Raw genomic sequence first — 25,228 nt, 5'->3', positions numbered from 1 at the left:
CTGCCCGTGGGTTCTCCCTGGGTCACCCTTTCCCAGGACCAGCCCTGTGGCTCAACCACATCACGTTGTAGACACAGAGGCTTTTTATGTTAGAAAAGGAAAGGGGGAAAGCAAACACACATGTGCATATATATATATATATATATACACAAGCACAGGGTTCTGAGCATGAAATGCTTTTTCCATGTCCAGCTGCCAGGCAACTCTTTTCCCTTCCCTCCCTCTAGCCCAGGCCTTACTGGTATGAAAGTTTTCCTGCCTTTTTTTCTATATATATCTATTTCTTTTTTTATGTATTTTATTTTTCTTGTACAATGCATTCTTCCAGCTGACAAGGTTTGTAAGGTTGTGACTCCATTACAAATCACAGTTTAGGGCTGTTCTGCATCTTTAATTGATGCTGTTTTAATCCCTTTGCTTCTTGTCCAACAGATCTGGTAGATGGTGAGAACACAGTTTAAATAATAGAACAGAATGACATCACCACCATCAAATCCTGGGGGTTTCTTACCTGTTTAGAGGTAGAAGCCCTGAGCTGAGGTTTTTGTGTGCTGAGGCAGGGTTTGGAATGAGCTGAGGAGTTCTCAGGGCTTGGCAATTCTAGCTTCTGGTGCCTGAGGTGATGGACAATGTCCTGGAGCTGGTGTCCATTCTGCACATTGTTCTGGAGCTGGTGTCCATCCTGGGTATTTTCCTGAAACTGGTGTTCATCCTGGACACTTCTGTGGAGCTGGTGTCCATCCTGGACATTGTCCTGGCGCTGGTGTCCATCCTGGACACTGTCCTGGAGCTGATGTCCATCCTGGACAATGTCCTGGAGCTGGTGTCCCTCCTGAACACCATCCTGCTCCTCCAGCAAGACCCTCCAGAGACTGAGGAGCCACCAGACCTCCTGGGAATGTCCATTCCATAACATTTGGGGGGATAAAGCTAGAAGCTGAGGCACAAATCCGTGTAGAGTTTCATATGGCTGTGTTTTAACTAAATGGGATTTCTGGGGATTTTAAAGAGAATTCAGGTTCTTGCTGAGTGGGAAACGAGTGCTGTGGCAATCATCATTTTACAATTAGGCAGCTGGGATGGCAGAGAAATTAAACAAGGTGATGATGGATTAGAAGTGTTGATGTAGTCAGCAGGTGCCACTGGCTTCCCTGGAGTCTGGGAGGCAGGCAGGCACCTGGGAGTTCCTGAGGACTCTCTGAAATGTGTGTGAAGGGAAGGTGCATCCCCTGTTCCCCTGCTCTGACCCCACACATGCTGTGTTCCCAGGATATTGGTGCAGTCCCTCCAGAGAGGAGTCTCTGTAGGTGCAGGACTCCTGCAAATCCTTGAATTCCTGCACTCTCCTCTCCCAGGAAGGAAATCTGTCTGAGGAAGTGCTGCACTTCTCTCCAGGATAAAATATCCTGGAGCGAGAGGTGAATGTGAATATCCCACATAATGATTTCTAAAGTCCCCTCTAGTGTTTCTGGAAACCCTAAATACATTTGTGAGTTTGGTGTGTTTGAATAATAATGTTTGACATCTTCAGGGAAGGGTGGAGGTCTCTCCTCAGGTGTTTTTTGGTTAAAATAATGTGCAGCTCTCCCTGGATGTGAGAGATGGTTGTACAGAGTAGATTCCCCACAGACCTGTGCCTTGCCAGCTGTAGAGTGACAGCAGGGAGGTCACCCCACACACCATATTCACTCCTCATTCCAACCTTCTTCTTGCTTTAGGAATCACCCGGACCTCCAGCGGGAGACTTCGGAGGCTCAGCGACCAGACAAGTCCCAGTAAGTGTGTGAATTTTTCTCTTTGAAACCTCCTCATCCACTTAAAAATAAAATAAAATAAAATAAAATAAAATAAAATAAAATAAAATAAAATAAAATAAAATAAAAATAAAGGGAATGAAGGAAGTGATGCTCAGAAATCACGTTTTGCCACAGTTTGAAAGGCAAAGCTTGTGCTGATAAATGCAGAGCTCTCTATGCTGGAGAAAGAAAGCAGTCCTGTAAAAAACAGAGGGAGGTGTATATATATATATATATATATATATATATATATGTTAAAAGCCCCAAAAATCTATGAAAAGAGAGAGAATATAAAATATTCCTTATTGTATAATGGGTCCAGAGACAATAATTAGCAAGCTCCAACTCAGTTCAACACAGGGCAACAGAAAGCAGGAGTGGCCTGTGGTTGAAATCCACTTTAGTCCTTAGTAGCTCTTTTGGACTCTCCTTAGCTATTATTTTTTACTGGATGTGCAGATTTATGGATTATAAGTGCTCGTAGCTAAATTTACTAAGCCCTAATTGCAGCTTAATGTTTTGGAAGCTGCTTCTGATCCAGAAGGAAGCAGGTGGGAGGGTTTGTTTCTCTTGCAGAAGGTGTTTCCCAGCCTCGGGAAAGCAGTAGCAGAATTCCCAGTGCTTGTGAGTACCTGAGGCTGTGTGGTCTGTGTGACACATGCTGAGGCTGCCCAGGGACTGTCCCTGGTGCTTGTCTGCAAGAGAAAAATGTCACTGTTCACATCTCAAATACTCCAAGGGAAGCTGAGGCAGGCCAGATGTGGGCTTTCCCTTCTGGTAGCCCATTTGCTGGCTGTATTAGCCCCTCTGAGGAGCCTGTGCTGCTGCTCCTTGGTTCACACCCCTGTGGGAAGCTGTGTGTCTCCATATGGAGGTGCTTTGGACACCCCAGACATTATTCTTCATTAGCAGGTGCTTTGTTGCCACTGAAATCTTCCTTTGTGTTTCCTTCTCTGATATCATGGAATCCTAGCATGGTTTGGGTTGGAAGGGCCCTTAGAGATCATCTAATTCCGGCCTGGATGACCTCTCCTTGCCATTGCTGCCTCATTTTCTCTGCTGCCTGTCCCCCCCAAAACTCATTCACCCTCTCATCACCCTGTTCTGACCACACTTAGTTCAGGTTTTATCTTGCTCTGACCATGTTTATTTCAGGTTTTGTCCTGCTCTGATCACATTTATTTCAGGTTTTGTCCTCTCCTGTCCCCGTGGTCTCTCTGTCACTCAGTTGCTCCCTCCGGGCTCGATTTACTGTTTCAATCCATCCCCTCAGCCCTCATATCCTGCCTCAGCTCCCAGATGGGCTTATCAAAACAGCTCTTTCCAGCTTTTCCCTCGGCGTGGGTGGCAGCAGAAAGCCACCCTGGGGGTGCCTTCCTGGAGCAGTGACTTCAGTGCTGTGCTGGGAGCAGCCAGCAGCACGTGTGGGATGGGGATTAGTCATGGATGTCTGCTTGGACGTGCACTTGAAGGCCCTGGGAGCTGGGACACTGCCTGCCTGGCCCTCCTCAGCACAGGGACAGCTGGTTGTGGCACAGGGCAGGGTGACGGGCTGTGACACTGTCCTGCTGCTGGCATCTGCAGCTCCACAGCCTTTGCACCATCAGTGGGAGGGTGGAGCTGTGGTCAGAGCAGGCCACTGCACCCCAGACTGATGTCAAGTGGCAGCAAGAATGGACTGAGGGATCAATACTGGGGAGTCCTGGTGTCGTGTGGGTGTTAAAGCTTCACGACAGCGAGAGGCCGGAAGGACTGAGCTGAATTTTAGAGCTGATGCTTCAAAAAGTGGGCCACCAGCACAGAGCTGGCAGTTCTGAGCTGGAGTGTGTGTTTATCTTGTGCATATGCACAAACAAAGCTTCTGCCTCAGCCCTGGCACCGCCTGCTCTCATGTACAGACATCCGAGGACAGAAGGGGGAATTGGTGCAGCTCCAAAGGGAGTGGGGTGTAGGGAATCCACACTGACAGACACAGCACATTTGTTCAAGCTTGTTTTCCTTAGACTCTAATTATATACTTTTCCACTTTTCTGGTGAGAGACCTTGTAAAATTTAATTTTTTTTTTCAACTTGAAAAATCAAATGAGCAGTTCAGTCCTTCAGTTTACATTGCAGTAAATATTTATGACTCCATATAACTGCAGCTCAATTTCCCCTTGTTTCAGGTCCAAATTTTCCCCTCTGCACATCTGGCCTTGCACCCAGAAGCTTTTATTCCTGTAAAAGATAAATTGGGGTTGGGATGACTGAGCAGTGGTTGCAAGTGAAGCGTTGCAGAAGGAGCTCGGTTGCTTTGGGCTCTTTGCCACCCTAAACAACGAAAGGGGTGACGTGAATTTCCATAGCCACCAACTCCTGGGATCCAGAGAGCTCCACAGGCATCCAGAGAGCTCCACAGGCATCCAGGTGCTGCCCTGGGCTGTGCAGTGAGGGTAGGAACCTGCAGAACTGGTGTTGACCTCTTTTGGGAACTTCATTCTGAGACTCCAATCTCCTTGTCCCTCTGGAAGTGGTTGTGTGGCACTGGCATCCAGCAGTGCTCGGTGAGCAGCAGTTCCAGGGATTTGGGGCTGGTTTTGTTCAAACCTGTTGGGTAGTCCCAGGTAAGCCCCTGGGGTGGGATTCAGAAGTCCCTCTCCAGCTCTCCTGGAGGCCTTTCAGGCACTGGAAGGGGGTCTGAGCTCTCCCTGGAGCCTTCTCCAGGTCACCCCCAGCTCTCCCAGCCTGGCTCCAGAGCAGGGGGGCTCCAGCCCTTAGAGCAGCTCCGTGGTCTCCTCTGGAGTCTCTCCTGCACTTCACATCCTTCCTGAGTTGATGGCCCCAGAGCTGGGGGCAGCTCTGCAGGAAAGGGTTTCAGGAGGGTGGAATAAAGGGGCAGAATCCTCTCCCTGGACGTGCTGCTCACAAACAGGACATGTTTGTCTCTCTGGGCCAGTAGTGCACCTTGATGGGTTAGGTGGAACTTCTCATCAGCCAACACCCCCAAGTCCTCCCCAGGAATAGTCCTGATCCTTTCTCTGCCCAGCCTGTGCTTGGGATTGCCCTGACGCAGGTGCAGCATGCTGCCCTCAGCCCTGTGAACTTCCTGGGGGTCACAGGGGCCCCTCCAGCCAGTCCAGGTCCCTGTGGATGATCCCATCCCATCCCTCCAGTGTGTGCTGCCTGAGTTAGGAATGGCGTGTCAGGGAAGTTACTCCCACTTCATTTTCCTACAACTGTACCTGATGAATTTGAAGGGGAGAAATATTTGCTGACATTTGCCATGTGGAGCAGTGCTGTGTTCACAGCTCAGCCAGAAAACAGCCCAGAGCAGTTGGAGTGGAAGGAATCGAGATCGTGTTCCTCTCGGGCAGCCAGCTGTGCTCTGTACTTTGATTTGTTTCCAGCCTACAACTCAGTTTTTGCTAAAGAGGAAGGAACTTCCCTGGCAAGGGTAACACAAGGAGAGGGTCCACGAAGAGGTAGAGTTTACTGATTTAGCTAAACCAGCATATTTTCTCTGTGTAGGTGAACGCAGGGAGGACGATGCCTTCCAGCTGTGTTTCGACAGCTCTGCTCTGGCCCAGTGCTATTTGTGGCTCAGGTGCTTTGTTCACCAGAGGTCCCAAAGGGGTGGGAGGGGAGCAGGTGCCTCAGCTTTCCTGTTGGAGCCTTTGTGTGGCTGCGAGGCTGCCTGGAGCAGGGGCAGCCTGCCAGGCCCAGGGCAGGCAGGGCTTTTCCATCCAAAAAGCTAGAGCGCGGCGGCCCTGCTTCTGCCTCGTCAGCAGCTGGCTGAGGATCAGCCACAACTTGTCTCGGTGCTTTTTGGAAGTGCAGGGCATAATTTGGAGAGGCAGGAAGTCCAGGCCAGCTCTCTGGGTTGTGTTAGAAAGGGGCACTCACTGGGACCTTTGCTGGGACAGCTCATCTTGTTCTAAATGCTTCTCTTGGGTAGAAAGTGGAGGGGCTCCCATCCAGATGTTGTTTGTACCTGCTCAGGTCCCTTGTTCACTCCTCATGTTGATGGTGGTAGCTGGGCCAGAAGCCACAGTGGGTGGACCAGTGTGGGCTGGAGATGCAGGAGGAGGGAGATGGAGGTGCAGGAGGAGTGAGGTGGTTCAAAGCTGCAGATCGTGGTTTGAGTCCATGAGTTCCTGCTCAGAGCACAAGCTCTGGAACCCCACTCCCCTGATGTCACTGTGCCACACTGTCCAGGGCACCCCTGAGGCCTCTGGTAGCTGGGATTTACAAAAATAAAAATATTATGGTCTTGCTTGAAAATTTCAACAAGATAATTCTTGTCTTATTTGTTTTTTTCCCTGATCAAGCCTTGCATTTTCCCTTTAATAGTTATGGATGTTCCTAATTCATCATTTGGGAAAACACAGCAGCAGAGAACCTGAGAGCCGTGCCTTGAGCACTGCCTGTGAGCCCAGGGATCCTTCCCCATGGGCACTGAAATGGAAAGATGTGAGGCCAGGTGGGTGGAAGAGCTGAACACACATAGCTGTGGGCACAGTTTAAATTGGCATCATCACTTTCACAGGGACAGCAGGGTTTCAGCAGGGTTCACTAATTTGGATTGCTCAAAATTCACAGTAGATATGACAACAGATCTTGCTGCTTCCATCCCTTGACTTAGTGCCTTCCCCTGAGGACCATCTCCTCTCTTTGTGCCTGGAGTCTGTGAGAGGACAATTCTAGAAACTGGTTTCTGTGAGGCTGTGGGTTAACCAGAATAGTGGAGATAAACAAAAGGAATGTCAGGAGCCGGGGGCTCCCCACTGGAGCGTGCATGATGGCTGTTACATAAGCAAATCCAGAGTGCTATAAAAACCATTAGGTGTGTGAGGGGTTTTTCCTCAGGGGAGTGCTGTCAGAGCTGTCACACATCTGCAGCTCAGACGTGGGCACTGCCACTCACAGCACAGCCCTGCACGTGTCAGTGTGGCATCTGAGCAAACTGAGGCTGAGAACCTCCTGTAAACCTCGGTCCAGCCCTTCAGCTTGTCCTGCATCTGCCTGCAGCTTCCTGCTGGCATCCTGGGGTCCAGGCTGGGAGAGCAGCACTCTGGGTCCAGCTGGAAGCTGGGGGGATGCACAACATGCACTGCCATGTCAGCATCTCTTTGGTGTGTGGTGACATGTCCTCAAGGGACCAGGGGTGGTTTAGTTTGGATATCAGGAAAAATTTCTTCACTGGGAAGGTGGTCTGGCACTGGAACAGGCTGCCCGGGGAAGTGTGGAATTACCATCCCTGGAAATGTTCAGAAGTCGTGTGGGTGTGGCACTCGAGGACGTGGTTTGGTGGTGAGCTCTGCGGTGCTGGGCTAATGGTTGGACTCAATGAACTCTTGGAGTTCTTTTCCAGCCCTAATTCTGCTGTGATTCTGTGCTTGGAGCACAGAGGTGCCTTTCACTGCAGTGGAGCAGCTGAGGGGTTAACTGGAGCCCGTGGTTGCAGCCTCATGGCTCTGGATGTGTCCTCAGATGAGGTCACACGGATTTCTTTGGGCAGCCTCTATTCCCCTTTGTCTGAGGCACCAAACGGGTCCCCCCAGCTGTGCAGCTCTCCTGCCAGAGTGTCCCCATGCACCACCAGCTCCCCTCGGGCTCCCTGGGGACAAACCCTGCCTTGACACGTGTCCCTTCATCACACATGGCCTTTCTCTTCACCAGGGCAAAGCCCAGAGGGTGCAGCTTGGTCCCCAGCCAGCCTGGAGAGTCCCCAGGCAGCCCGGAGAGTCCCCTCTGCAGGCACAGCTCTGTAGGTGATCCCAGCTCTGGGCAGCCAGAAGTTGAGGCAGTGAGGCTGCTCCCAGCTCAGGTGCCTGGCTCCTGCAGGGACACACACAGGGGACTTGTGTAATGCTGTCATGTGGACTCTGAGCTGCCTGGCACAGTCCTGTGGGGCTCCCACGTGCTCCCAGCAGAGCTGTGTGTTACTCACAGGGAGGGAGCCAGCGTGGGTGCCTCAGTGCACAGCTGAGGAATTCCAGGGTAGTGCTGGGTGCCCTGGGCTCTGTGTGCTGGTGAGGGGATGTGCTGAGTGCTGGCTGCTCGTCCTGCTCCCTTAGAGCACCTCTGATCCATCTCCAGTCTCATGTGTGATCCCTCTGAGTCCCCAAAGGCTGAACATGAGGTGAGGGGGAAAAACATCTCGATGCTTTTCCCGCAGCACCTGGCTCTGTGTGCTGTGGTGTGAGGAAAATAGAGACAGTAAAATATAAATCAGGGGTTCAGGAATGTCCAGGGCTTTAATGCTCTGTAATGTTTGGGGGCTTTAGCTGCTGACTGTGTTTTAAGATAACAGTTTTCCCCGCTGGAGTGTGATATGGATTTGGTGATGAGTGCTGACAAGGTCCACAGGGTTCCCCTGAGGAAAGGAAATGTAAAAGTGCAGTGTGGCTCCTCCAGGACAGGGGCAGAAGTCCTTGAGCAAGGTTATTTCTCACCTCAACACCAGACATCTCTGGAGGAAGCCTTGAGAGTCCTTTCAGCAGAGCCTGACATCAGCAGCAGAGAGAGGGGACAGGAATGGCAGTTTGTCTTCTCCCCGTTTGAAGGATGGAGGAAAGTATCCTGGCTCCTCCAGAGTAAAAGAGGGCTGAGAAAGAAATATATTAATTGTCACCTCTGTCAGCCCCAGCCATGTCCTGTGAGGGCTCAGCTGTGCTGGGACATGGCTGGCTCCAGGTGCCTGTGCAGGAGCTGATGGGGCAGAGGAGAGAATCCTCCTGGTGGCAGTGACACACTCCCAGCTGAGGTGTCAGTGGGCACAGGAGGAGTGGGACAGCTGTGGATGTGTTTGAGTGCAGCACCTGGCAGGGGAGACTGCCTGTTTGCTGAGGAATGGGGGGAATGGATGGAAGGGGTGAGGAGGGCTGGTGTGTCCTGGCAAGAAACATTCCTCATGGACCAACTCAATGGAGCAGTTGCTCTTGGTTTAAATTTTTTGTAGCTCGATTTTTGGTCAAAAGTGTTTTATGATGCTCAGAAGAGTCCAGGTCAGGATGATTCTGCTGCTAAATGGAAATAGGGCCTGCTGCCCAGTTTTGGGAGTGTTTTCTTCATTTCAGTGGATCATCCCTTCTTCAGCAATGGGGACTTAAGGTAAAGGAATACGATGGTTGTGTTGCAGTGCAGTAGCACAGTGAAATCCATCAGAGAGAGCCCCTTCCTGGGGCTTTCCTGGTAGAAACACTGTGAAAATCCATGTGTTTAGGATGCACCTGAAGAAGGTAAAACAAACACCTCAGCAGGTTTATCCTCATGTGAGGTCTCTCTTCCATGCCAAGGAGCTGGTTCAGTGCACAGGAACAGAGTGTGGCACTTCACTCTCCTGTGCTGCCTGTGTGTGAAATGCCCAGAAATTGTTCAGCTCTTCATCTTCATCAGATTGCTCAGAGCCACATCCAGCCTGGCCTTGAACCCCACTTCACCCACTCTTGAGTATTCCCAGGGATGGGGCAGCCACAGCTTCTCTGTGCCAGGGCCTCACCACCCTCACAGGGACGAATTTCCTCTGACAGCCAAACTAAACCCTGCCCTCTGTCCATGTGAAGCCATTCTCCTTGTTCTGTCCCTCCATCCCTTGTTCCCAGTCCGTCTCCAGCTCTCCTGGAGCCCCTTCAGGCCCTGGAAGGGGCTCTGAGGTCACCCTGGAGCCTTCTCCTCTCCAGGTGAGCACCCCCAGCTTTCCCAGCCTGGCCAGAGCGGAGGGGCTCCGGCCCTCATGGTCTCTTCATTGTTTCCTCAGGACTCTGTCCAGCAGGTCCATGTCTTTCTGATGTTGAGGACCCCAGAGCTGGGCACAGTGACCCAGGCTGGGGTCTCACCAAAGCTGCACAGCCCCATGGAGCTCTGCCTTCCCCAGCAGGGAATAACCACAGACCTTCAGGTGTGGAGAAACCCCCTGTTTGGGGCTCTCCAGGAGGATCAAGAGGGCAAAACTGATGAGAGGGAGGGGTCCAGGAAGGAAAACATCAGCAGAGGATTGTGGAAGAGTTAATATTTATCTGAAACTCCTTCTGCTCTCCCAGGAGGGTGAGGAGTGTCCAGCCCTGCCTCGCCTCTCGCTCTGCTCTGCCAGCTGCTGTTAATTCTTCAGCACAGGAGTGTTAAAGAGTGAGCAGAGAGCCTGGGGAGGAGCGAGGGATTTCCAGCAGCTTGAGGCTTTCAAGCAGACAAGTTGAGGGCCAGCAAGGAAGAGAGCTCTGACAGGGACTGTCCTTAGAGAGAAGTCCCTCCATGAGAAACTCAGGGGGCTGTGTGGGACAGGAGGGGCTGTGTGCTGCTGCTGCCACTGCCACCCCTTGCTGCCACTGCCACCCCTTGCTGCCACTGCCACCCCAGCTCTGCGTGGTGATCTTTGTGTCCTGGGCGAGGTTTCTGGCTCAGGAAAGGTAATAACTCAGGAGGATCTGAGTGATTTGTGTTCCCCTGTGTTGAATGAATAGAGGTTTTCGTAAGAAATCGCCAGGGAGTGGCAGAATAGTGCTTGGCAGCACATGTGGAGCAGCTGAGAGCTGCAGCCCCGGGCAGGGCAGCTCCTTGTCTGCCCAGCTGGGAGAGTGAGGAGGAAAAGAAACACCTGGCAAAGAGCACTGAGAGTGTGGGTACCTCCCTTGGAAAGAGGAGGATCTCCTTGGTTTGGTTTGAATTTTTTTTTTTTCAAACGATAAGGGCAGTTTAGTCCACGTTTTCATTCTTCCCCATCATCAAGGCTCATAAAAATGTAAAAGAAAGGTTTTTGGAGCAAACAGTCCATGGAGGCTCAGATCCTCTCGTTGCTGGCTGGGTCCAGCCTGGGGGTAAAAGCCATAGAGGGAATATAATGGAGTAACACTTGATTGAGTTGGCCCACTTGACTGGACCTGCATTTCCTCATGTGAAAATGCTTCACTAAACATAATTTGATTTAGGAATGCTGCGCTCTGCTGCACTGTCCTCCCTCCATGCTCTCCTCCCAGATACCCAGCGCTGCAGATAGCTGAGATAACCTGTAAAAGAACCAGCTGAATCCCCATTTTTCCTGCCTCTCCAGGCCCTGGAGGTCTTTGGCTGCTCTGGCTGCTTCCTGCCCCTTTCCCAGCACAGCCTGAACCTCTGATCCCTGAATGCACTTGCAGCATTCATCCTCTCCAGCCCAGGGCTGGGCTGTGAGGTGATACCTGGCTGATGTGCTAAAACCCTGGTGGAAGTGCTCGGCTGTGACTGAGAAACTGCACTGAACCAGGCAGGAAAGAAAAGAGCTCTTCTGTCAGATGAAATGCCCCAGGAATGTAATCCCAGCATAAAACTGGAGAGGCCAGACAAGGAACAGCAAATAAGATCTACCTGAATACCTGCAGGTGTCTGTGCCACTGCTGTGGCTGGTGACAGTGGCAGTAACCCTGAACCCCCTCCTGGCTGCCCACTGGGCTCTGTGCCATGGCCACAGCCCCTGCTTTTCTCTGTGTTCATGCACAAAGAGCAGCCTCTGGCTTGGCCAAGGGCTGGAGAAGCCTTGCAGAGGTGAGTGAGGGAAGGCTCCAGCTGAGGCTGGTGCAGGGCTTGGTCCACTTTCCTTTCAGTGATTTCCTTCCTTGCTTTCTCTGCACCTGGCAGTGCTTCCTGCTGGCAGTGTCCAAACCTGTGAGGGAAAATGTGTGCACCCTGTGCCAGCCCCTTGAACTCCTGCTTTGTGTCTGGTCACTGTTTGCATGTGGAATTTGGGGTTGTTTGTACAACAGATAGCAGTGGTCTCCTTACAGTTGCTCCTGCCTCCTCCCTCTCCTCTTGGCTTTCCCAAAAGTTAGCCCCAGGGGGTTTGAACCCCAAGAAGGCAGGGGAGAGTTCTCTGTCCTCTTCCTAAAATCTGGTGTACTTGACTTCCCCCCACCCTTTAGCAGTACTGCTTGAAAATGGAATATCTATTTTCTTTCTCTGTATACACTTGTACAGTGCACAGACCACTGAACACCCATTTGAACAGACTTTGAGAAGCTTCTCAAAAACAAAGGAAAATGGGGAATTCCCAGCCCTGGAACATGAAGGTCACTGGAAACACACCTCTGAAGGGAACAAACCCCGATGTTGACATCACCAGCACGCGGTGCCCCTCTCTCAATCACAGGCACCCCATTATTTGCCTTTTAGTGCTTTGTGAGCGCTGCTTCAGAGACACACCACTGCACCTTTAAAGTGAACCCATTAAAATTTGCATGAGCACTCCAGGTCTGGATGTGAGCAGCTACCTGGAGGTTTTGTGCATTTCAAATTCAATTGCATTAACCACAGTTTGGGTTCACTTCCCTGAATGCCTCCTGATGATCTGCCCTGCAAGGAATGGTGCCTTTATCCTTCCCAGCTGCCTGGGGCTTGATGGGTTAAAGTCTGGAGGCTAAAATGCAGCTGCCCCCACATCCCTTCTTCCTTTCCATTCACCTTCTTCCTTTCTCCATCCTTCCCCGGGGTTTTTCCCTTCCTCTCCAGCCTGGGGAGCTTGGCCATGAGGCTGCTCGCTGGAGGCAGCGCAGTGGGGTTTGTGCTCCTCGGGCTGTGCAGCTCCCCCGTGTCCTTGCTTTGTGTTCAGCACCTTTGAGGTCTGGGGCAGGAAACGTGGTTGGAGCCTGTCAATGGGAAAACATGGCTTATTGTCCCCTCCAGCGCCTTGGGCTGTGGCAGCAGGAACACCCAGAGCTCTGCCAGCAAACAGTGAATGAGCAGGATTTGGGAAGGAATCTGAACTCCTCTGCCCAGGGAGAGATGGGAATGTGATGGGAGAGAGGGGAATGAGAGAAACTTCTAGAAGGAAGTTTCGTTCCTAGAGGGTCTGGGCTGTGCTGGGGCTGGGTCCCTGCTGCCTGTGGGGATGTGCAGGGCTGGCTGCTGGCCTTGGGGCTGGGCTGACCCCACAGCTGGGTGCTGGCTCTGCTCCTCCCTCTGCGTTGGGGATGCTGATGCTGCATCTGCTGCTGAACGGGGCAAATCCTCATGTTGAAAAGGGATAGAGTGTAAGCCCAGGCTGCCCAAAGGTTTCAGCAGTGCCTGTAGTGCCTGGATGTTGGAGTTTTAGAAATTCAGAATTTGGGGTTTTGGTGTATAGTAATACATATGAGTCAAGATGGAGCATTTGAGGTGTGGTCTTCCCGAAACCATCACACCTGGAGTCTTTCCTTGTTGGTTTATTCATCCAGCTGGGCAATAAAGGACAAGAAAATGTCCTTCTGCCCGTGGCATGAGAGCGGTGCCAGGCTGTGTCACAGCCGTCACTCTTGGCTTTTTCCGTGTGAACCTGTGAGCTTTTTTTGGGGGCTAAAGCTGTCACTTGGACCCTGCTGACCACACAGGGGTCCTGTCAGCACACCTGGAACACCCGTGCCTTCCCTCCCAGCATTGCCTTGGCAATGAGCCATTTCTTTGCCAGCTCTGGGGGTGGAGGCTGTGCCCTTGGGTCTGGCTGGGTGATTATGGACAGGGATCAGTGTGGGATGGCTCGGGAGGGTCCTGCAGGGTGTCTGGGTGATTATGGACAGGAATCAGTGCGGGATGGCTCGGGAGGGCCATGCAGGGTGTCTGGGCAGTGGGCGGGTGATTATTGATAGGAATCAATGTCAGATGGCTCCGGAGGGTCCTGCAGGGTGTCCGGGCAGTGGGCAGGTGATTATCGATAGGAATCATTTGCGGGATGGCTCGGGGGGGCCGTGCAGGGTGTCGGGCAGTGGGTGGGTGATTATGGACGGGAATTAGTGCAGGATGGCTCGGGAGGGCCGTGCAGGGTGTCTGGGTGATTATGGACAGGAATCAGTGTGGGATGGCTCAGGAGGGTCCTGCAGGGTGTCTGGGTGATTATGGACAGGGATCAGTGTCAGATGGCTCAGGAGGGTCCTGCAGGGTGTCTGGGTGGTTATGAACAGGAATCAATGTCAGATGGCTCAGGAGGGTCCTGCAGGGTGTCTGGGTGATTATGGACAGGGATCAGTGTCAGATGGCTCAGGAGGGTCCTGCAGGGTGTCTGGGTGGTTATGAACAGGAATCAATGTCAGATGGCTCAGGAGGGTCCTGCAGGGTGTCGGGCAGTGGGCAGCCCCGCTGGAGGTACTAACGCCGTGTCTCCGCTGCCTCTGCCCGGGCCGGCGGCCAAGTGGAAGTTTCCGTGGACCAGCCCATGTGTGCAGCCTCCCATCCCTCCGGGCACAGAGCATCGGGCACCGGGCTCTGCGGGGCTGCTCTGCGGGGCTGCTCTGCTCCCTCTGCCCCTGCCCATCACACGGAGGGAAAACCTCTCAAATCCCACCTTCAACTCCCGCTGCCACCCCGGAGAGAGGACCCAGAGCTCCTGCCCGGGGCAGAAACATTCCCCATCGCTTGTGGCAGGCTCGGAAATCCTGCTGCTGGGCTGCCTTGGCGTGGGGAGGAGGGAGAAGCGGTGCCAGGGCCGGCGGGGAAGCCCCCGAGGGGCTGCAGGACCCGGGAACGTGTCTCAGACTGGGAACAGCAGCAGCAGCAGCCCGGGATGCTGAGCCGGGAATGAAGTCAGCCTTCATCAGCCGAATAGTTTATGCATGAATCGAAACTTCAGACCTGGCAAAAGGCGGGGAGGGAACGGGGGGAGAGCGTGCAGGATCTGCGCTCTTTTAAAACGCCGGAGCCAAGGAAGGAGGAGGGGATAGAGGAAATAGCAGGAAAATAAGACCGGGGAAGCGGGGAGAGATTTGAGAAGCTGGATGAGTTGTTCGCTCTGTTATTGCGAGGAGCCAAGTTCCTTAAGCATCTCCTGGTGGATATTAAGAGGGAGCTGTGGAGGCTGGAGCGTTCCCCTGGACACTCGCACGCTGTAGCTTTAAGACTCTTTTACAGAGGACTCGGGATTTCCAGTTTTTCCTGCGCCTGCTGGAGTATTTCAGGGAGTTACAGGATTTTTCGGGTCATGTACCCCCTTTTCCTTTCTTCTTCCTCCTTTCTCTTTCTCTCTTACTCTTCTTTTTCATTTCAAAGAGACAAAGCTACTTCAGTTTGGAGCACAAACATATGATCAGCACATGGAAATGTGGTAATTTGGATGCATTCATGATTGCAACAGATTGAAGAAATTAGACCAGACAAAGAGCTTTTTTTGGAAGAAGAGGAGGAGGAGGCAAGGCAAGGAGGGAGGGAGAGTGGGGGAAAGAAGGGGACGCCACCGAAAAAAGGGACGGCCGTGACACGCGGATGCTAAATATATCCCGTGGTAATGGAGAGGGACCGGATTTCAGGTAGGCTATTGATCCTTTAATATGTTATATTCTGCCCCTGCCCTCCTGCCATTCCAGCAGCTTCTGTACTTTGCAAAGAGGAACAGCCCCGCTCCGGGTGGATTTCAGCCCATTCCTTTATTTATTTCCTTTTATTTATTTTTTTTTTCCTGCAATGCTTCCCGTCTGCATTTTTTTTTTCTTTCCTTCTTCTTCTTCTTTTTTTTTTTTCTTTTCTTTCCCATCCTCCTGAGCCCTCGAGACAGACGGTGATTCCAGCAGAAGCCGGGAGGGGGGCGAAGGGGGGAAGCGAGGGGGGAAAGAAGAAACTGCTCTCTAGGTCTGGATTTCATTTGAGCCCCTCTCTCCCCCCCTGCGCTCCCATGTGCCGCACGGCGCGGGGGGATGAATGCTGAGCCTGTTAGCTCAGAGCTGCGAGCCGGGGAGAGAGAGGGAGGAAAATCGCCGAGCTCTTGGCATGGAGACGCGGTTCTGCTCTGAAGGTTGGCTCCTGGCTCTGTGTGTGTGTGTGTGTTGTGGTGGAGCTTTTCCTGCTTGCCCAAAGTATCTTCCCTGGTTTTTTTGTCCTCCCATCCCTCCTGGCTGGGCAGGAGCTGCTTGTGTGTTCCAGGGCTGGTCGCTGGTGTCTGCTGGGCTTCACCTTGCTGGCTGTGCCTGGAGAGGGGCAGGCAGAGCAGGGGATGTCTCCATTTAATTACCCAGCTCTCCTGCAATTCCCGCCCAGCCGTGCATGGCTGAGTGGTTCCTAAAACCGCTCCCAGGTCCCTGGAGCTGCTGGCGGGTGGCTGTGGCTGTTCCTGGCAGTGGGGACAGGGGACAGGCTGTGTGCTGTCCCCTCTGTGTGTATGAGCAGGGTGACCAGGGGACAGGCTGTGTGCTGTCCCCTCTGTGTGTATGAGCAGGGTGACCAGGGGACAGGCTGTGTGCTGTCCCCTCTGTGTGTATGAGCAGGGTGACCAGGGGACAGGCTGTGTGCTGTCCCCTCTGTGTGTGCATGAGCAGAGTGACCAGGGGACAGGCTGTGTGCTGTCCCCTGTGTGTGGATGAGCAGAGTGACCAGGGGACAGGCTCTGTGCTGTCCCCTCTGTGTGTGCATGAGCAGTGACCAGGGGACAGGCTCTGTGCTGTCCCCTGTGTGTGCATGAGCAGTGACCAGGGGACAGGCTGTGTGCTGTCCCCTCTGTGTGCATGAGCAGTGACCAGGGGACAGGCTGTGTGCTGTCCCCTCTGTGTGCATGAGCAGGGTGACCAGGGGACAGGCTGTGTGCTGTCCCCTCTGTGTGCATGAGCAGAGTGACCAGGGGACAGGCTCTGTGCTGTCCCCTGTGTGTGGATGAGCAGAGTGACCAGGGGACAGGCTCTGTGCTGTCCCCTCTGTGTGTGCATGAGCAGAGTGACCAGGGGACAGGCCCTGTGCTGTCCCCTCTGTGTGCATGAGCAGGGTGAGCAGGGGACAGGCTCTGTGCTGTCCCCTGTGTGTGGATGAGCAGGGTGAGCAGGGGACAGGCTCTGTGCTGTCCCCTCTGTGTGCATGAGCAGGGTGAGCAGGATAAGACAATTGAGGGAGGGGTGTCTGTGCCCAGCCTGGCGGACCCGGTGGGTCTCCCTCCTCCCGGCCAGCCCATGACCCAGCTCAGCTCAGCCTCCTGCAGCACCGGGCCTCTCGTCCTCTTGTCCTGGGCGTTCCCCGGCGGCTGCTGGGCATCGGCGCTGGGAGGGAAACCGCAGGGAGCAGAGGAAGCGCTCAAGCCAGGGTGGAGCGGAGCTGTGGCCGGGGGAGGCTGCTCCCAGGGCTGGCCGGCTCCAGACACACCGTGCCCCGTGCAGGGATGTGCTGAGAGCACCCGGTGCCCCTGGGTGAGGATTTACCTGCAGGAGCATCCTGCACTCCCTCCTCAGAGTGGCACCTTCCCATCCCTCTGTCCATCTCTCTTGCTTGTGCTTTCTCCTCTGCTCTGAACCACTTCAAAGCATTCCTGAGAGCTGCTTGTAACTCAGAGCCTGGTGGGTGTTTCAGCAGCCCGGGGCTTTGGGCTGGAGAGCCTGTGTCACTGAGCAGGGACATGTGGGACAGAAGGGGGTGACAGGGGGGTTTGATCCCATCTCATGGTGCAGTGCTGGGTCTGCTTCCTCCTCACAGAGGTGCTGGGCAGCTCTGCAAAGGGTCACTGGGGAGGAAGGGGACTCACTAGTGATGTGATCCAGGGCTTTTTGTTCTGAAGGAGCACCAAAGGTGGGGATCTCTGGACCCTTGGGCTGTGCACTGTGCAAGGAGCACAGAGCCCTGGTGCCCGGGCTGGCTGTCACTGCTCCCGGGGTGTGCAGCACACGGGGACCCCACGGGCAGGGAGACCCCAGAGCATCTTTGTGCAAAGGTACAGGAGCTCTTGCTAATGCCCTGGAGCAATATTTGCAAACCAATGTCCAAGAGCATCTGTGTTTCACTGCCCAGGAACTGTTTTTTCCGTGGGTGGCTCAGATGTGGCTGAGCCTGGTGACCTGGGCCAGGTGTACATAAATGTTGTGTGGACCTTCAGCTGAGGAGGGTGCCAGAATGATGAACATAACCTCTCTCCCCTCACTCAAACACTGTGTGGGACTTTGGAAACATGCTGACCATCCTAGTGGTGTTTATGATACATGACTTTGGCATGAAATATGGGGTGGGGAAATAGATGGCCTGAAAGTCTGGTCTCTGATCTGCTCCACAGGCCCTGCTTGAAGGGGTCAGCACAAGCAGGGAAAGCTGCTCAGCTGGGGCAGTGGAGGGAATGATAAACCACGTGTGGCAGAACTGTTCTTGAAGAGATTCTGGGCACAGAAATGACAAATAATGGTTGGAGTCGATGATTTGAGGTGTGTTTTCCAGCCTAAGTGGTTCTGTGATTCTGATATCACCAGGCTGTGCTGCTGGCTCCCAGATCCATGGCCCAGTGTGGATGCACAGGGAGAGCTGCTCAGCTCACCCTGGTGCTGCTGAGGTGCTCTGAGGGTCCCACGGGGCCGTGGGCTCTGGCACTGCTGCAGTGCTGGAGGAGAGGAGCAGGGAGCAGGGCTCAGTCATCAGGAACGCTGGGCCCTGGCTTTGGTGACTAACTGAGAGATGATTTGGATGAAAGCAGATCCGTGCCACGCTGGGGGCCATGTCCCAGTCACTGCTCTGGCCCTAAACATGCTTTTAATTATTCCTCGGCTGTGGGTGGGAAGAGCTGACTCCTGAGCTGAGTGTGGGGCTGCTGGATGGGATCAGGGCACTCCAGGGCGGGTGGGAACTGGGCCTGGCCTCTTCTTTGAGGTCTGCTTTCCCACAGCTGCTGGGCTGGGCATGTCCCCTGGGTGTCCTCTGCCCAGGGAGAGCCCGGGCTTTGCTCCCAGAGCATGTCCCTGACCCAGGGTCACATCCCAGGGGATGACAAGCACCTGGAGCTTCAGGAGAAGGCCTGGAAGGCGCAAGGTGAGGCTGTAGGTCTGTGCCAGGCTCAGTGCCAGCTGTGGGGCAGAGAGGGGCTGCCTGCTCTCTAACCAGGTGCCAGTCTCGGGTGATGCTCGTGGGTGATGGCAGGAGAAACACCATCTCACAGAACCTGTTTGTCTCTTCTAACCCAGTTAACTCATTTCTCACACATTGCTGAGAGCTATGAAGGCATGAAAAGCACTAGGTGTAAATGGATTTGTTTCCAGGCATGGCTCTGCTGTGGTTTTGGGGCTGGGAGCCGTGCTCTGGGCTCTGTCCCTCCGTACCAGGTTGCGCTGGTGGCGGTGGCCTGGAGATGGCTCTCCTGTCTTTCCCTAGCGGCCGCTCCCTTTGACAAGCCCGGATCTCTCTACAAAGCTTTAATTGTTAATGCCGCGGGGCCTCTGGCCTCTTCTTAAAAGAGAACGAAGGGCCTGCAACTCCCTGAGCAGAGAGGGTTTGGTTAGTGCCGTGGAGGGGTGAGAGCAGGGCTGCAGCCGTGATGGGAAAGGATGTCTGATCTCCCAGTGGGATTGTTCATGTCACCTTTGGGATTGCACTGGGAAAGCTCGTTTTGAGAGTTAACAGTTGATGAGGAATATGTGATCATAACACCTGACAGCAGTGAGTGGCATGTGTTAGGCAGAGCCAGGCATGGGGGCTGTGGGTGCACAGAGGGAAGATAAAGGGTTCATTAACCCATTGGTGATCACTCTGGATCTTTTAGTTACACCTACTACAGGTCTGTTTATGTGTAATATTCTTAGTTTGACATGGTTTTATCCATCATCCTGATTGCAGTGTGTGGTTTGCAGGGGCTGGGTGGTCACAACAAAACATCTGTGATATTCTGAGAGCTGCCTGGAAGCACCACATGCCTGGACTGAGAAAGAGGAAAGGAAAGCAGGGGTGCTGTTTGTGATTGCTGGAGGTGGGAGGGAATGTATTTGCTTCTTCATTTTTTTAAATAAAAGTTACTCTTCCAAAGGTGTGTATCAGGGCAGAGAGATTAAGGTTGCTTCTGATGACTTCAGCTATCTTTCCCGTCCCAGGTGTCCCTGTTACTCCTAGGCAATGACAGATAAAAGCCTGACATGTCTCTTTTTAGTGGTTCCTCACAGCCGTACACCTTATTTGCCAAATATTTTCCTTTTTCGTCTGGCTTGCAGCACACCACACGTGGGACACCAGGCTGTGTGTTTACAGTCTGCACAGTTCCACCTCCTGTCAGATGCCAGCCCTGGCACTCAGGGACACCTTTCTGTGTATCCTTAGCCCTGTCAGTGTCTCCTGCTCGTGTCCCTGGCTGGTGCTGGTCCTTGTCTCTTGCTGCAGTGCCTGATGTTCTGTAAAAACCACCCTACGTGTACTGTAGCAACCTGTTGTGGCTGCAGGTTCTGTCTCAGTGAACAGGAGCTCCCTGCAGTGTCTCTCAGGGAAGGCTCTGGGGTTTTTGGGGCTCTGGAGCTGCCTGTGCAGGCTCTGTGCCTGCAGAGAGCCCTGTGCTGCTCCCAGCCCCTCTGGCCGCCTCTCCTGCCTGGCCAGCGGACGCATTCCCGCAGTTGTCTGAGGCATGTCAAGGTATGAAGCATTATCCATTTCCTGATGTCTGCTCTTAAATCTGCTGGAAATCCTGCTCATCTCCATTAAATATGGTCCCGCTGTGGGGCACAACTCATCTCTGGCCTGACAGAGCAGGTAACGCTCCTCGACGCCGCTCCGCTGAACTTGGCCAACCCCAGGGCTTGGAGCTCCTTTGCAGATTTTTACTTTGCTGGATGACTTGGAGCCTCCCAGCAAGGCGATTCCCATGCTGCTGGGGTGAGGGAGGACATTTCTCATGCGAGTCAGGGCTCTTCCAAGGTCCAGCATACCATAATGCTGAGTAGAAGCGAGTACGTAGTTAGGGAAGTATGTCTGGGTCAACACATGTCTTGTGTTGCCTTAATGATCTCAGAAGCACAATATCTGTGTCCTGTTGGCTTTTCCATGCAGCACTTGCAGCTGTAGCTCGTGGACAGAGGGATTTGCTAGAGAGCAGTGGATGCCCTGTGCTGCGAGTGCTGTCAGGGCTCTATGGCATCATGTGGGCAGCAAGCCCCATGTTAGGAGCAAATGTAGGGAAAATTCCTTGCTCTGCCTCTGATGTTGTGTAAGTCCTCGGGAAAAGGTGTTTGTGCTGCCATTCCCCTTTGATTTTGGCTGAGGATCTGGTGTTTGGGTCTCTGCTGAAGCTCCCTGTCAGTGAAGGGGTTGCAGAATTGCAGCTGGGAACTCGGAGCTGTTCTGACGCTGCAGTGAGGAGAGGCCCCAACACAGGGTTGTGAGTGGGATCTGGAGCTGTTCCATGTGGGCTGCCAGTGCTTGGTGCCTGCTCTGGACAGCTGATGGAGACAGCATCCTTTGTGTGTGTGCTTAACCCATAACTATGGACCTTGACCCATTTTAAGGCAGTTTCTTGGGCTCTATCCATTGCTTCTTCCCAGCAGTTTGCAAGGTCAGCTTCTCTCTTCCTCAGCACCATCACTGGAAACTTAATTTCCCCATGGCTGAGCAGGACATGGCCCTCCCTGTCCTCCAGCACTTCAGGCTACTGTGGTTAAATTGATTTATCCTGTACCCAGATGCTGCTTCCCTGCCACGGGGCAGCTGTGAGCCTGTGCTGCAGGATGGAGCTGCTGTTTGAGTGCAGGTGAAGTGAAATAGCCCTTCAGAGTGAGCTTTAACAGAGTTTGGGGTTGCTGATGCCAAGAGTGTTGTTAGAGACTTATAAACAGCTCTGGATTGTGGCTTGGGGGGAGAATGGGCAGGGGTTTACAGGTGAATAAAATGCATTAGTTTTACAAGCAAATAATCACACAATAAATCTGAGAGTGTATTTTTTTTGTGGAGTGACAGCCCAGGTTGGAAAGGATGCCAAAAGATCACCTGGCCCAGCCTTTTGTGGGAAAAGGGAGCCTAAATGAGATCATCTAGCACAGTGCTCAATTACATCCTGAAAACCTCTAGCAGTGGGGGCTCTACCATGTCCCTGGGGAGCTTGTTCCAGTGACTGATTGTTCTCCCTGTAAAAAATCTCTTTCTTGTATCAAAACAAAGGTTTATTTTTTTTCCCACGTGAAGTCAGTGCCGCATAAACAGATCTGCATTAATTTTGTGATTACATCATTACCAGGTAGCTTATAAACTGAAGTAGTTGCTCTTGAAGTGAATTCTGGTTTCCAGTGAAGCCAATTTGGCAGGGGATCAGTGTAATTTCTTGGATGCAGGCTTTGAGGGGGAGCCTGCCATCAGCACTGCAGCATCTCCAGGTTGCAGCTTTGGCCATGATGTGACTCAAGGCTGTGGAAATGATGGTGGGTTTGCATTTCACTGCTGCCTGCAAAATTAAACCATATTATCAAGACAACCCAAGTTTGTTCTCTGGCACACTGGAGCAGACAAATACTCATAATTTGGTGCTTTTGTTGTCTGATCTTTTTCAGAATCCCATTGGGTCAAGGCACAGAGGTGTGGGCACCCTCTGGTGTGGCTGCTCAGGAAGGAATTAGTCCATATATTCTGAAATTATATATTCTCTCCCTGACTCCCCCAAAGCTGGGTTCTTTCTCCACAGCTTCCCAACCTGGGCCAGCATCTGTTGATGCCAGCAGCCCACCCCTGCCAGCTGGCACTGCCTGCTTGCATGCAGCACTTTCTCCTCCCCAAGACTGCAGGATGTGGCTTCTTTATTAGTTTCAGATGCTTCTTTTCTTTCCAGGGTTTTTGTGCTTCCGTGTCTTGCTCATGGTGATGGAGGAGCCTCGGTGTCACAGGCTTTGCTGATAAGAAGAGGAGCTGACATGAGGGGTCTGGGAGGAAGAAGGGTGTGCTTGATGGGTGCTTGGTGTTTTCTGGGTGTTTTCTGGGTGCCTGATCCCTGGCAGTGCCAGGGAGCACCAAACCTGCCCAGCACACACAGGATGGAGGGACCCACATTGGCTGAAACAGCTCTGATGAAGCCAGAGCCTCTGTCAGGGGCAGTTATGTGTTTGACTCCATCTGGGTGGTGTAGGGGACAGATGGAGAGTTAAAATCCTGAGCTGACTTGTTTTGAAGGACACCCATGAAGCTGAAAAGCAGCTCCAGGGGAGCTGAGTGGTGTGAAGCTGCGGGATGGGGAGTTTGGATCAGGACTTGAGCCCAGGATACGAGTCCAGGGAGAGCTTCTGCTTTAGCTGGGAGAAAAAGAAGGAAGGAAAAAAAAACCTGCAGGGGACAGCTGTGTTGGGCAGACACATCTTGGTGTGGGTAAGGCTGGGTTTGGTGCCTGGTCTGGGATTTTGTCCCTGTGCTGCTGACTTTGTGTGAATCACAGCAAGTCACAAACTCCCTGTGTTTTGGTGACTTTAGGTTTGACAGGCCCCAGTTTGAGGTGGGGGAGCAGCAGGGTCCTGTGTGAGAGTCTTTTATCTCTGCCCCTTCCTCCTGGTGCTGCCTGGCCCATGAGCTGCTGTAGCTGCTGATCCCTGCCTCTCCCCAGGCTGCAAGCAAAGGACTTTCCCAACCTCCTCATCTGAGTGGTGCTGGAAATGCAGAGCACTGTGCTGCCCTGACCTGAGGGGAATCAAGGCTTGGGAGGCTCATCCCAGCCCAGGGCGGTGCTGTCCTGCCCAGGGGGATTTGTGTGGATCTCTGTCACTGCTGCTGCTGTGACACTGCTGCAGGGACCCCAGCTCTGGTCAGAGGGTTTGGGTGATGATTGCTGTGAGTGTAGCTGGAGGGAAGATCCTGAGGACTTCTACAGAAACATTGTGAGGTCTCTTTACAAGGTGACTTGTGAAGAGTCGATTGCCTGGGGCTACACAGGACATCAGCCTCACATCTCCCATTTTCCAGTCCAGACCTGTTTCCTTGACTACACCGTGTGTAAAGGAGTGCAAAGAGGCTTTTCCCACTGCTTCAGCTGACCTTTTCAAACCTATACCCTGTAAAGAACATCCCAAAAACTCTTGCTGCTTTTTTAGCACATACGTGGGAGGGGATCCCTGCATGAGAAACACCTTGGTTGGCTTCACTACCCACTGGGATGCCTGCAGGAAATCTGTCCGTTCTCAGGTGACTGAGACCCCTGGGCTGACCCTCTGGGGTTGATGCCTTAAGTTTTTAGCTTTTATATTTTTCAGATCCTGTACTGCATTAGTGTATAATTCTGAACTCCATATAGAGTGTTAGTTAACTCTTCACATTTTGGTCAGGCAAAGCAATTCTTCCAGGCCTGAGAACCAAGGTCACAATCACTGCCTCAGGCCCCTAAAAGTATAAACAAAAGTGAAATGGGGAGGGAGCAAACTGGGGGAATGTGATTTCATTACCTGACGCTGTAATTGGGCAATTAACCTTTGATATGCAAATGGACCAAACTTATAATTGTCTGAAAAACTCGTGACCATCATCCATCTTGGGTGTAGCCTCTGGGAGGCTTTTGGCTGCCCAAGGTGTATCTATTGGAGGCCTTTAATAAATACCCACTTTAATAAATACCCACTTTGTCCTCTGTCCAGCCTCCGTTCTAGGTTGCCACTCCAAGGCACCAGGGTCACGCTGCCCTTCAGCAGCTCCATCCCACAGCCCTGGCCGCTGCTTTCCAGCCAGGGCGGATGTGTCAGCATCCCCGGAGACTCTGCCCGTCATCCCCTTGACTCACGGCTCTGTCACTGCCGCTGACTCATCCCCATCCCCATCCCCAGGGATGTGCCGGGGCTGGGAGCGGGATGCCAGAGGCCAGGCGGGGGGGACAGCTCGTGGGACACGGGTATCGAGTGTGGGACACGGGTATCGAGTGTGGGACACGGGTATCGAGTGTGGGACACGGGTAACGAGTGTGGGACACGGGTAACGAGTGTGGGACACGGGTATCGAGTGTGGGACAGTGATCCCGAGTGTGGGACACGGGTATCGAGTGGGGGACACGGATATCGAGTGTGGGACAGGGATCCCGAGTGTGGGACACGGGTAACGAGTGTGGGACACGGATATCGAGTGTGGGACACGGGTAACGAGTGTGGGACACGGGTAACGAGTGTGGGACAGGGATCCCGAGTGTGGGACAGGGATCCCGAGTGTAGGACAGGGATCCTGCGTGCTGGACACGGATCCTGAGTGTGGGAGAGGGATTCCGAGTGCAGGACACTGATCCCGAGTGCAGTACAGGGATGCATGGCCTCAGGAAGCTGCAATGAGGTGCTCTGGGAGCTGTAGATGCCCCTGGCTCACCCCAGAGCTGTAGGGATGAGGTGGGCACTGCCACGTTCCCTGCCCACCCCCCAGGAGCTGTGAGGGCTGCCTGCAATCCCTGCTCCGGCCTCCTTCCAACCTCCCCGTGCCCACATCTGCATCTCCCCTGCCCCAGAGATGTCCCTTCATCCTCTAGGTGTCCACTTGAATTTCACCTCTGAAAGGTTGTATCTGGCTGTAAAAAGCAAATAACTGCTGAGGTTTAGAACGGAGGACAGTAAATCCCGATTTATGTCCTTATAGGGAGGGGGTTTATTTAGTAAAATGGACAATACTTATCACTACGCTGCTAAAAGCATAGGGGTGCCCCTCTCCTGAAAGCATCAGGGTTCTCCTGAACAGATTTGTTTTTTGGCACCGCTTTTATTTACTGGTGAGTCAGGATTTGAGCAGCAGCAGGAGGGAATGATCTCGTGGCACTTTAAAGCTGTTGGAGTCCCCTTCCTGCTCTTCCACAGAATCGCCCTTGTGTAAATCATTTAACA

General features: G+C 53.0%; 1 protein-coding gene across 2 annotated transcripts in view; it reads left to right on the top strand.

The window, feature by feature from the left end:
- Positions 1-25,228, top strand: part of SEPTIN9 (septin 9) — a 145,222-nt gene that overhangs the window by 26,765 nt on the left and 93,229 nt on the right. Inside the window, exon 2 of one of the 2 annotated variants that reach the window (XM_083874512.1) lies at positions 1,719-1,775. In XM_083874512.1, coding sequence (XP_083730638.1) covers positions 1,719-1,775 — 57 coding nt within the window. Of the gene's footprint in view, positions 1-1,718; positions 1,776-15,386; positions 15,496-25,228 lie in introns of those variants that run through there. The other variant, XM_083874511.1, reaches the window with a different exon arrangement.

Source organism: Zosterops lateralis (assembly GCF_965231275.1).
Source record: "Zosterops lateralis genome assembly, chromosome: 18".
NCBI classification, from domain to species: Eukaryota; Metazoa; Chordata; class Aves; order Passeriformes; family Zosteropidae; genus Zosterops; species Zosterops lateralis.
Note: the sequence above shows the minus strand (reverse complement) of the source record. Positions and strands in the feature narration are given on the sequence as shown.